Source organism: Ylistrum balloti, unplaced genomic scaffold (genome assembly GCF_031769215.1).
Source record: "Ylistrum balloti isolate Yb309-2 unplaced genomic scaffold, AGI_CSIRO_Ybal_v1 Utg371708, whole genome shotgun sequence".
Classification (NCBI taxonomy): domain Eukaryota; kingdom Metazoa; phylum Mollusca; class Bivalvia; order Pectinida; family Pectinidae; genus Ylistrum; species Ylistrum balloti.
This window is the reverse complement of record NW_026782860.1, coordinates 2,485-15,379: the sequence shown is the minus strand read 5'-3', so window position 1 is coordinate 15,379 and position 12,895 is coordinate 2,485. Positions and strand designations below refer to the sequence as shown.

At 37.1% G+C, this 12,895-nt stretch overlaps 2 protein-coding genes across 2 annotated transcripts; both read right to left on the bottom strand.

The window, feature by feature from the left end:
- Positions 1 to 1,011: 1,011 nt before the first annotated feature.
- On the bottom strand, positions 1,012 to 2,799 carry LOC132563398 (uncharacterized). Its single transcript, XM_060228161.1, has 3 exons — positions 2,478 to 2,799; positions 2,043 to 2,180; positions 1,012 to 1,437 (listed from the first exon to the last, which is right to left on the bottom strand). The coding sequence occupies exons 1-3, from the start codon at positions 2,671 to 2,673 to the stop codon at positions 1,157 to 1,159; spliced, it is 615 nt and encodes a 204-aa protein (XP_060084144.1). The 5' UTR covers positions 2,674 to 2,799; the 3' UTR covers positions 1,012 to 1,156.
- Positions 2,800 to 3,522: 723 nt separating this feature from the next.
- LOC132563395 (uncharacterized) lies at positions 3,523 to 7,908 on the bottom strand. Its single transcript, XM_060228158.1, has 4 exons — positions 7,887 to 7,908; positions 6,848 to 7,003; positions 5,666 to 5,763; positions 3,523 to 3,591 (listed from the first exon to the last, which is right to left on the bottom strand). The coding sequence occupies exons 1-4, from the start codon at positions 7,906 to 7,908 to the stop codon at positions 3,523 to 3,525; spliced, it is 345 nt and encodes a 114-aa protein (XP_060084141.1).
- Between the last annotated feature and the right edge of the window lie 4,987 nt (positions 7,909 to 12,895).

Genomic DNA, 12,895 nt, shown 5'->3' with positions numbered 1-12,895 from the left:
TTAATGAAATGAAATCCTGACACGCTATCAATATCAGATGTATTTTATAAAACAAACGATGTGTAATCATTTAGATGGAAACGACATTTACAAATACATATATGTTATAATTTTATACAATTACAGACTTTTGGTGAGGTAGATCTATGGTTTTATCAACACAAAAAAAAAATTGTAAGACTTGGTCGGTATAATCATGTATTGAATTAAACAAAAGACTGTAGATTCATTTAATGTTTTTTCTCCGTATAAAATGGCTAATGTAACAAATGGAACCATCATCTGAATCCGGAAAACTTTGACAGTTGTTGTGGTGCTCTTCTAGCGATGGTTAAACTCCACACTATTAAATAATATAATTGTGTTCAGGTCGTTTCACTGTTGATCTGAAGTGTAAACGTCGCGGTACGCTTGTCAGTAGGAATCAATTTATTTTCATAAAGACCTAACCTATAAGCCCTTTACCAGATTGGTTCTGTACGGGTTAGAGACTGACATAATTTTGTTTCAGACAGAATTAGGAAGTGTTAAAAACAAACTTTAATGATAAATTAATACACTGTACTAATATCTCACTTGGCAAACATGATATTAAGCTTAGATAATCCAGTACGTTGCGTTACAGGGAAACGTTTTTCAGTCCACAATCGGTCCAATGACGGTGTTTCTATCACAGGGCACGATGCTTGTCATTTTCAGAGATCTCACAATCCAAACATTTTGTACAGAGCACGAGGCTCGTATTGGGAAAGCAAAACCAACATATCATAACAAAATGTTGATCATGCGATGCAAGTGTACAAAGGACGAGGAGTTGTATTGTATGTACAATGCGACTAGACGACTAGAGGCTGTGACACTATTTACACTAGGAAAGGCTGACCTTATCACCAACTGGGAAAGGAGGATTACTGCCCTCTCGGAAACAAGGGTTGGTACATTATCTCCAGAAGACAACATAATCAGTTAACATACCATACAGCGTAGGCATAAATTCTAACAAATGCCGAATTGGTTTCATTTTGTATTTTATTTGCCACAGAACGTTTTAACAAAGTTTCCCGGCTAACAGTATTTGTACACGTGTATCTATCCCTTTTTTGACATACGTTACATTTGATGAAAAAAGGGAAAGATGGCATCCGCGTGCCGGTAATTAACGTCGTATATTCATAGACACGAGAGCTATATCTCCTGTAACCTTCTTACTAGAGTTACTGCCCTTGTGTTCCGGTGCATTGTCCATCTTGAAAAGAGTTATAATAGCGGTGATCATGCTGGCAATGCCCGAGAAGATTATAAAGAAGATGACGACGGGGTTGTAGCACAATACCGAGCTATTCGGTATCAGGACTGTTGTCCGCACTGTGTCCCATGCATCTGAGATGACGTGAAACTCCCCTATCAGTACCATCGCCATCAGAAACGTAACACATCCTTTGAAATAAAACACAACAAAATATAAAATGATGTCGAAACTTGTTTACAGTTTCTGAGTTTCGTCATCGACAATATCGCAGCAGATACGTATTACGTTATAACAACATACATTTATTTTACTGGGGCAGTTAACGTGTCGAATTTTTGAATAAACAAAAAAACACTTTTTCAAGAGATTTATGAATGCCCCTGCTCCTATTAATGAACTGTTTAAGAAAAAGTACTAATGGATGGATTATGTCCCATTTCATACCGTTTCTTGATGTTTTCAACAAAAAGAACTAGGCTCGTTTGGTATCACAATTGAAAAGCTAACATGTTGAATTGACACTTCCGGGTTCCATCCACCAAAACTCAAGTGTATGAAAGTGGTAATCTTAAATGTAGGCATTTTGTCGCCTTAAACATTGCATTGGATTGTGACTAAGACGACATATATGCATTAGTCTGTTGAAAAAGGTGTCAAATGGGCATATGCAACATTTTTGCAATAAAAGTATTTGATAATAACTTTATACATCATTTCGTTTTCAGGAGACTCGATACTTTAACCAATGGCCCAAGAATGTAACTCGTCATACTGTATGACTCGTAGTACATACCGTTGAAGATAGAAAAGACTCCGGTGATATAGTTACATAATGTGTTCCGTTTCCATAGATACAGAACAGTACTAAGTAGGGAGCTGATTGTCAGGAACAGGCTGAAGACTCCAGCGAAGCGAGTAAACGTCAAAAATCCTTGCAAAAATGAAAGAAAACAACGAAATGTTGTACGTAAAATCTTTTAAGTTTTAACATAAAACAAGTGTAAATTATAACTTCGACAAGATCCACAGTGTTTCCAGATTTTTTCATCGTTAAACTCTAACACATCTTGTTAAAATATAACTGCATTTCAAATAAGTTCTCAAACACTATCTAGAGACACGCTTTCTTAACTAAGACTATATTTCCATTCTTGCGATAGACACCAACATGTGATCAGTTTCCTACGCTAAAACATAAGGCTATGAGAAAAATAAAACGAAAACCTACCAGCACTTTCCCCGCTAGTCCGCTGACATATCCCATTGGTGCACTGGACACGTTCCCAAAGGCCGTATGTCTGCAGATTTTCATTGTGGCCGCTTGACCACCAGAATTTCAAGAAAAGTCCGAAGATTATAAACAAAGAAGCAAAGAATTCCACAGATAGCACTACCTTGTGTTTTATATAATCAAGCTTCATCATGATTTTGAGGGTAAAGGTCGATGCTCTGCCAAGCCTTTTTCGTTGTCATATACAGAAAATCCTTACCGTTGATTTGTAACTATGAAGCAGTTATAACATAATCGCATTTACGAACCAGCAAACTAATATACACTGTACTTCCTTACATGAAATCCGTAGATAACTTCACTGACAGTCACCGAAAGCGAGTGTGGACTTCCGGTATGTGTGTACATATACTTCCGGTTAGAACATAGGTTTGTATAGATATACTTAGGAAAAGTGGTTTATGTTAAGTATGTATAAACATACACAATACCACAGTTTGATGTGTACACGATATGTTCTGTATATTTATAAATTATTGTAACATGAAGAGAAGTTGCAGGGAGGTTTCAGCTAACAAAGCGCTTAGACTAGAAAACACAGTTAAATGCAATTTAATCTCCCTCTACTTAGCAACATACTGAAATTAACCAAAATTTACATCAAATTTAATTAAGGTTATGCATGTTGATGAAGAGAATATGATCCCTGCAGTAGACGTGCCAGATAAAACAATAAACCTTGTCGAAATTTAAGGTCATGGTTCATGACTATAGCTAAAATTTATTTGTGATAGCAGTAATTGAAATCACTTTACCGACGCCATCGCTGGTAACATCAGGGTCAAGTCTCAAGCATTGTTACAAGTAAGAGAACATGTGGGATCGATACCTTAAATCTAACTTCAAAGGATACGCAAATATAAGCATAAAGATGTATTTTTTTATTTATCTACAGCATTTCTTTTAAATTTTTTTTGGTGAAATTCAAATATTTCAAATCTGACTCTACTGTATATACAATGAAATGTCAGGTGAGATGACGTCATCGTCTTGCAAGGATGTCAGCTGGAAGATACCACGGCCGGACGGGGGTCGGTGAACCAAAGTACACCTGTAAAATAGAAAGGACAAAAAGTTCTTGATACATCGGAATATAATACAATAGAATCTTTGTTTTGGAACTGGTGTTGTTTTTTCACGTTAATGATACTGCGAATGACATCACGACGGCGTTTACAGATATTGGTGTCTTAGATGGACACAATTTTATGTTGTCAAAATAAAATGACATAACCTGGACACTATGGATTGACACTGTACTCGGTCACATTATACATGGCTAGCCAGTCCTTGTGAAACTCATTCAATAATTTGTGACAAAAGGACCATATCAATGGTTAAAGTTTAAGACATGTAAAAAAAAAACTGACTTTTTGGAAACTGAAGCAAATATAAATATCTTTGGCGAAGACGTGTGTTGTGATCATGCTATACAAGCCACGGGCACAATTCTACATCCCACCTGGGTGACAATTTAGGTAATGTATCGGAAAAGCGAATTTGTTGACGTATACAATATAGATTCGTTGCTGGGCCATTACCTTAAAAACATTGGACGAAAACAAAACTATTGTCCGCCCAATAACTACGTAATTTACAACAACGAAAACATGGGTAACAAATTCACAATCAGCGACTCGTTGTGCATGGTCTGAAAACGGTATCACAGAGCGTATGGATCTGATATAGGAATGACATCACAGAGCGTATGGATCTGATATAGGGATGACATCACAGAGCGTATTTATCTGATATAGGAATGACGTCACAGAGCGTATTTATCTGATATAGGAATGACATCACAGAGAGTATGGATCTGATACAGGAATGACATCACAGAGCGTATTTATCTGATATAGGAATGACATCAAAGAGCGTATGGATCTGATATCGGAATGACGTCACAGAGCGTATGGATCTGATATAGGAATGACATCACAGAGCGTATGGATCTGATATCGGAATGACGTCACAGAGCGTATGGATCTGAAATAGGAATGACATCAAAGAGCGTATTTATCTGATATAGGAATGACATCACAGAGCGTATGGATCTGATATAGGAATGACATCACAGAGCGTATGGATCTGATACAGGAATGACATCACAGAGCGTATGGATCTGAAATAGGAATGACATAACAGAGCGTATGGATCTGATACAGGAATGACACCACAGAGCGTATGGATCTGATATAGGAATGACATCACTGAGCGTATGGCTCTGATATAGGAATGACGTCACAGAGCGTATGGATCTGATATAGGAATGACATCACAGAGCGTATGGATCTGTTATAGGAATGACATCACAGAGCGTATGGATCTGATATAGGAATGACATCACAGAGCGTATGGCTCTGATATAGGAATGACGTCACAGAGCGTATGGATCTGATGTAGGAATGACATCACAGAGAGTATGGATCTGATACAGGAATGACATCACAGAGCGTATGGATCTGATATAGGAATGACATCACAGAGCGTATGGCTCTGATATAGGAATGACGTCACAGAGCGTATGGATCTGATATAGGAATGACATCACAGAGCGTATGGATCTGATACAGGAATGACATCACAGAGCGTATTTATCTGATATAGGAATGACATCACAGAGAGTATTTATCTGATATAGGAATGCCATAAAAAATGTAACGGTCTGAAACTTGTCTGAATTAACAAGGAGTATGGGTTTGGTATGATAATGACATCACAAAGGATATGGGTTTGGTATGAGAATGACATCACAAAGGATATGGGTTTGGTATGATAATGACATCACAAAGGATATGGGTTTGGTATGAGAATGACATCACAAAGGATATGGGTTTGGTATGATAATGACATCACAAAGGATATGGGTTTGATATGATAATGACATCACAAAGTGTATGGGTTTGGTATGAGAATGACATCACAAAGTGTATGGGTTTGGTATGAGAATGACATCACAAAGGTTATGAGTTTGATATGAGAATGACATCACAAAGGATATGAGTTTGGTATGAGGATGACATCACAAGGGGTATGAGTCTGATATGAGAATGACATCACAAGGGGTATGAGTCTGATATAAGAAGGATGAAAGTCTTAAAAAGTTGGAACACCTCAGTACATACCGGGCCATTTTGAGGACAGGACGACGGGACGTCGAAGGCTGAAGACGGTACGGTACCTCCAGTAATATTCTCGTAAACTCCAAACGACAACAAATAATCTAAAACACCGAGTACAAACCACTTGTAAGTAAACATTACGTTAGAGTGATGACGTAAACTACACAAGCCTTTGTAACTGTTGGTAAGTTCCACTAGGTGACTTTTTGTCCTACATATTTTCTCTTCCTCGCTTATTAACATATCTACGTTACGATCTATATATACAGGAAATTTTGTTATTTTCGGGTTCCATGTTACGTTCCTCTCGAAGATGGAACAAAATCACAATAACAAAAAGTAACAAAATTATTAATACATACTCAGAAAACAGAAATGAAGGAAGAAATTATGGACTACTTCATAACTTCCGTGGTACATACATCTATCGAAATAATAACGACAAACAATTGTAATATCATTCTAGAGTCTCCGGAGGATGAGAAAACTGTATGCTGCAGTTTTACACAACATCAGAATAATTTATCGTTATGTCACTCTTTTTTATGATACTGCCCATTTTGCCTTTTGTACAATCATTTGCTTAACATAGAAGGAAATAGATATATCATAAATATGGTAGGTATTTGCAAAGTCTAACCACAAAATTTCCAAACATATTCACAAGTAATTCTGTCATCGTACACTTTATCAATGAAGTAACATATCAGTGTGAAACGACGATGCCGTACTGGTGCTAGTATCATACATTGTATACTGTAAATCACTTTGATTTCGCGAATATTTTATTTTGCGGACTTACCCTCTTCGGACATATTCGCGAGTACACGGTTTCGCGAACACTGATCTAGAAATTACCTGGACTCTGAGAGACTCCGATATCGCTGACCCAGACAAGAGTTACTTTTGTACAAATAATTGGGAGGGATTTGACTTCACGATTGACTTGCTTATTAACGCGAAAATAAACACCACGCGAAATATAAGTGATTTACAGTAAACCGTAAGAAGTACTCTCCAGAAATCATGAGGCTACTTGTCAAAATTTTCGATGAAAATTCTGTTATCTTTCTTTGGGAAATTCATTCTTCATTATCCATTTTTTGTGGTCTGACAAAGTCCCATGCAGAATTGGTAGAGTAACCTTAACCATTACGCCTAAAGTGATATACAGTGTATAGGTACCTGGACCGCTGAGAATACTTAAAGATGTTTCCATCACCAGAAGACATTCGTCTCGGGATACAGTTGACCGGATGTTGCCGCCATCATTTGACTCCTTGTACCAAACGTGGACAGGCAGCTTGTAGATCATGTGATCTCCGAATGAAGAGGCGCCATCTGTAGGAATGATATCTAAATTTTTATTTTAAAACAGCAACATTCTATCATATGTATTGAAATAAATTCAAAGTATATTCTAAATGTAATTTTAATCTATGTAAGTGACGTGGCAGTTTCCGTGAGACGACAAGTTTGTTTCCGAGAAGACTTTTCGGCAGCGCATCTTATACAACATTTTGGGCAATATAAATCAAGTATCAAGTTATATTATGTATTAAGTTATATTATGTATCAAGTTATATTATGTATTAAGTAATATTATGTATTAAATTATATTATGTATCAAGTAATATTATGTATTAAGTTATTAAGTTATACCATGTATTAAGCTTTATTATGTATCAAGTTATATTATGTATTAAGTTATATTATGTATCAAGTAATATTATGTATTAAGTTATTGAGGTATACTATGTATTAAGTTATATTAAGTATAAAGTTAAATTATGTTGATTTTATGATAATCAGTAAAACATTAATATCAGTACAGACGTCAACTTCAGTTCTACTCTATGATAAGGAGCCTATACGATCTGTCTCTAAATAGGTTGTAAGAAGGCGAAAAGACTGAAAAGATAGCTCTACATGTGATAGCGTGTACAGAAGTACAACAGTAGATTTTGTAATACAAATGTTTTCAAATAGATATAACACTTTGATTTATCCTAAATATTACGCTAGTGACGAGCTCTTGAATGCGACCAAAGCCAGTCATAAATTCTCCAGCCTCTTGTAACGTCACATAATGTTTGTTCAATGTTTTCTGTACTGATTTGCCACGGATCTTCACTTGCAGAAATTATTTCTATCACAATAAAAAAACTATTAAACATGTATTTGACATCTTAGTGTAGAACAATAAAAAACAGGTAAAACTCGCCCAGGAAGCACGGAGAGGGCATGGACTCTGTAACCTTGTGACGTGTACAGACCTTCCCGATGATCCTCCATTCTAGACCCTGAAATTACAAATAGAAAACAGCAATAACGTTGTGTAATTCAAACTTTGGGCTCACGCGACCTATCTGTGAACGTCTGTTCCATTGTCTTACAGGCAGGGAGTAGTAATTGCTGTCCCTATCTCTATAGTCGTTACAATGGACAAAACTCGAGGTCATCATTTCTTACTAGTGTCTCTCTTGACTTTGCTCATCACCTTAAATCTAGGACGTAATAGTTATACATTCTGTCCATATTTTTTCCGTAATCGTTGATAAGAAAAAACAAAATTTGAGATCTTTATATACATGATATATACTTTCTAAACCGCAGGACCGCGCCTCTACCCTGTAGTGTATATATCCGCCTTTATAGTTTGATATCTTTTTACCTGTGTTTAGCTTCCTCGGATATCAGTTATTTACTTTCCTGTAATCAAGTTGTTAATATCCAAGTTAACAACTAATCGTCACTCTAATAGAGTCCAGCAGTCAGTATAATGTGGGGTGTAAAGTTTCAGTGTACATATTATGACATTTCAGTGAGATGACACTTGATGCGTCTCGATTGTCAGTATAAAGTGAACGTGTGGGTTGTCGTACTACAGTTAATTGGTTATGACATTCAGTATGGTAACACTATAATAGTGTCCATGTAATAAGTACAATATGACCGGGTCGGTGATAACCTACTTTGTCCGTGTTATGACATTTCAGTGTAATAGCACTATAAAAGTGTTCCTGTAGTCAGTATATTGTGAATTATTGGGGTTCCATGCTTCAGTGACCAGGTTATGACGTTTCAATGGGATGGCACTTTAAAGCTTCTGGTGATGTCCTCATCACTGGATAAAATTACGTCAAACTCCTTACTAACTTTCTAAACTACACTTATCCGTTTTGACCTGTGCAAACTTTTGTTTTTTTCATTTTGCATAATATCACGTTTTGTTGATCAACATTGTAAAGCTAAGGGGAAGGGTTGGGTCGCTATAACATTCCCTAGTCAGAAACACCATCAGTTTTGAATAATATTTAAGATCAGTCTTCATCATCATTGAAATGTAATTAAGATTTATCATTCTGGAAAGATGTACTTGGCACCTCACACTTATTGTACATGATTACATTTGTTATATTTGTAGATATTGACATGAAAATAGTTCCGAATAAAATGCAACCGGAAATTCTTACCTTGCTATAATTTACGATACGATAAACAGATGATCGGTTTCCGGAAGTCTGGTTGAACACATCATGCATGGTAGCCAGTCTCCTGCCTGGATGGTCGTAATAGATAAACGTGCTGACGTCAGATTTGGATGACGTATCCACGGCTCTGTTGTACTCGCCAATATTCTGTAGGAGATGCCCAGTCCATTTTTCGGGCGAGCAGCAAGGATTTTCTCCAAGTATTCCAGAAAACAAAATGGCCCCAGAAATGAGGACAGTCCAAATGTCCATATTGAACTCTATGTGTTTCGGTATATGGATTTAAGTGTTATCGTCCCTCCACTTTATCTGGTACATAGAGTTTGTACAGTTGATAAATCGTTATCTTCCTGACCTCCACCTTCTATGTCGGATGCGTATAGTAAAAATCCATACATTTGCGGAGTATGTTCTAATTTTTTAAGGAATCGAAGTAAAATTAACGATTCAAGAAATTATAATATACATTTTATAATTAATCGATTGATGCATTCATAAACAACAGTTTTGTGCATATCCTATTTCATAATAAGAGGTCCATAAGGCCTGCATCAGTATGTTGAATGCTTATCGTTGTTCAAAGTTTTAAATTGTCACTAAAGTTTTCTGCCTCTGAGAGCCTTACGTAGTCCATGAAGACCTATTTTTGATAGATGCTGGAGGTCGCCTCTTGTCAAATAACGCTGATGCGAACTAAGAACGATGTTATAAAATGTTTTCGCTTTTAAGACCCCGTCTCTGTAGCCAAAGGACTTTTAGGGCCTCAAAGAAAGTTCCTAGCCCCCTTTTTAAAGATTCTAACATATTGCCCTGTCTGTCTCTAAAGGGCGAAAATCTCTAACACTACATACATGTGTTCCTTCTAAATATGAACGCCCCTGTGGCCTTATTTTTCAACTATTTATACTTGACTTTCCTATGACCGTTTTCACGTCTTTGTTCCGGGACGGGAGGGATTAGATCTTTAGTTAATGAAAAGTTGAGCCGTCTCCAGCCAGTGATACTTCAGACGAAGCCGGTATTGAAAGCGGTCTGGTTGACAGATAAAACAACGTAATGACACATGTTCGCTCGATCCTCATATCCCATATGATTCTGAATTTTGAAAATTGATATCATATTTCAAAGTCAAACTATACTGAAGTCATGGAAGACTGAATTAAACTATATTACAGCTATTTCTTCCCACCGTTTTCTTTGCTCCTAGCTTTTGAGGTGTTTCTTTTTAATTAAACAAATTATAAAATTCATTTGAACCTTTAGTTTTTAATAAAACAATGTTGACTGACAATGATAGAACAAAGAAGCGGGTAAGTTTTTGCTCCTCGATAATCATAATTTGGATATATTTCATTTCCTTGTAAATCTTGGAAAATATGTTTTGTCGATCAAAATATTTCTTATCCATTCAACAGGTGGAAAGTTCTCAATGCATGCTCCAATAAGTGTATTGTGGGAAATGAAGTTTCAATTTCGTTTCCATTTAAAGTTGATCGTGTGGGCAGCTTATGCTTGTTGGTTTTGAATTATCACACAAAATTTCATTCAGCGGTCGCTGCGCTCGCTATTAAGAATGATTCTTTATTTCGTATTTCAGTTTATAATTACAATTCGACAAAACACAAAAGTCAATTTCAGTAAAACATCGGTAGTCATGTTAACAATAAGTCTCGCGTGTCGACCGGATATGACGTAATGCTAAGGATTGACGAACGTTGAGGGGAGGTGCCAGGGCCAAACCGGAGTTTGTTTCGGATACTCCAGGATCACCTGAAATAGAACGATAGCTATTTATGTAAGATTTATTTGTATTTAAAGATAAAAGGACTAACTGTTCCTCCGCTAAGGGATCTTTTCACTCGAATGGTCCACAAAATTTCTGGCCTGGCCCCGTTTCAAAATCGTCTAGGAAGTGCATCAGGAGGGGCAGGGAAGGGGGAGGGATATAACGAAGGACAACACAAGCAACATCCAAAAGTTGATGTTAGGTCAGGCAAAATAAGAGATTTCTTATGTGAATTGGTGGAGGGACAAAACTGGAAATAGTGATGGAAGAAGACATGATGTGATATATAAGGAGGAAGCGATAGACGTGACAAGCTTGGTAGTAGGGATAATGATGATTTTGCGTTATAAATGGCTAAGGAGGAGGGGCTTTCGAAGGACGGATTGGTTCCATTAAGTGTAATATTTTTCTTCATAAGATGATATAAGGAAAAGGTGTTTGGTTGCTGTAAGGGACATGACGTCAGTTGAGAAGCTTAGAGAAAAAGATGGCGTCTCTAGGCAACTAGTGTTTGGGAGGTACGTCATCTGTTAAACCGCCTGGAAAATGAGAATGCGTACATGTATTGAAAAAATAACAATATATGACGTGAGGAATTGTAGTGTTTGGAAAGGCCGAGATGAAGTTAGGGAGAATATATATATTGTAAATGTTATTTTTGAGGTTGTTAATTTCGAAATTTCAATATGGAACATGTGCGCGTTGGGGTTATTTTCGCTTTCAATGTACCTTCGCATATCTAATTTATAGAAACGAAGAGGGCTCATTATTAACAGATAAGTTTTGGAAAGGAGAGGAATCAGGAATTTGTAAAGGTCAAAGGTTACAGGTATGAAGGTGAAATACCTACCTGTCCTGATCAGAGACAGACTGAACAAGTAAAAAAAATCAGGTATAAAGGTGAAATACCTACCTGTCCTGATCAGAGACAGACTGAACAAGTAAAAAAATCAGGTATAAAGGTGAAATACCTACCTGTCCTGATCGGGGACAGAATGAGGGGACGGAAAACATGCCTGAGTCGACATATCCAGTGGTAGTATTCTCATAGATTCCAAACGACAGTACGTAATCTGTGAAGAGATGGATAAAGATTCTAGTTAGTGGTAGGACGACCTAATCAGAACAGTGTGATAAAGACTCAATCTAGTTAGTGGTAGGACGACCTGGTCAGAAAAGTGTGATAAAGACTCAATCTAGTTAGTGGTAGGACGACCTAATCAGAACAGTGTTATAAAGACTCAATCTAGTTAGTGGTAGGACGACCTGGTCAGAAGAGTGTGATAAAGACTCAGTCTAGTTAGTGGTAGGACGACCTAATCAAAACAGTGTGATAAAGACTCAATCTAGTTAGTGGTAGGACGACCTGATCAGAACAGTGTGATAAAGACTCAATTTAGTTAGTGGTAGGACGACCTGATCAGAAAAGTGTGATAAAGACTCAATCTAGTTAGTGGTAGGACGACCTGGTCAGAAGAGTGATAAAGACTCAATCTAGTTAGTGGTAGGACGACCTGGACAGAACGGTGTGATAAAGACTCAATTTAGTTAGTGATAGGACGACCTGGTCAGAAGAGTGAAAAAAAACTCAATCTAGTTAGTGGTAGGACGACCTGGACAGAACGGTGTGATAAAGACTCAATCTAGTTAGTGGTAGGACGACCTGGTCAGAAGAGTGATAAAGACTCAATCTAGTTAGTGGTAGGACGACCTGGACAGAACGGTGTGATAAAGACTCAATCTAGTTAGTGGTAGGACGACCTGGTCAGAACAGTGTGATAAATACTCAATCTAGTTAGTGGTAGGACGACCTGGTCAGAAGAGTGATAAAGACTCAATCTAGTTAGTGGTAGGACGACCTGGACAGAACAGTGTGATAAATACTCAATCTAGTTAGTGGTAGGACGACCTGGTCAGAAGAGTGTGATAAAGACTCAATCTAGTTAGTGGTAG

What these genes read in the sequence shown, in the direction of transcription:
- LOC132563395 (XM_060228158.1), bottom strand. Translation starts at nt 7,908, where the DNA reads ATGCCCTCTCCGTGCTTCCTGG. An exon ending in GCCCTCTCCGTGCTTCCTGG is followed by an intron (nt 7,004 to 7,886) that starts GCGAGTTTTACC and finishes TCATTCCTACAG; the next exon opens with ATGGCGCCTCTTCATTCGGA. An exon ending in AAGTATTCTCAGCGGTCCAG is followed by an intron (nt 5,764 to 6,847) that starts GTACCTATACAC and finishes TCGGTGTTTTAG; the next exon opens with ATTATTTGTTGTCGTTTGGA.
- LOC132563398 (XM_060228161.1), bottom strand. Translation starts at nt 2,673, where the DNA reads ATGATGAAGCTTGATTATATAAAACACAAGGTAGTGCTATCTGTGGAA. An exon ending in GACTAGCGGGGAAAGTGCTG is followed by an intron (nt 2,181 to 2,477) that starts GTAGGTTTTCGT and finishes CATTTTTGCAAG; the next exon opens with GATTTTTGACGTTTACTCGC. An exon ending in AGTCTTTTCTATCTTCAACG is followed by an intron (nt 1,438 to 2,042) that starts GTATGTACTACG and finishes TTTATTTCAAAG; the next exon opens with GATGTGTTACGTTTCTGATG.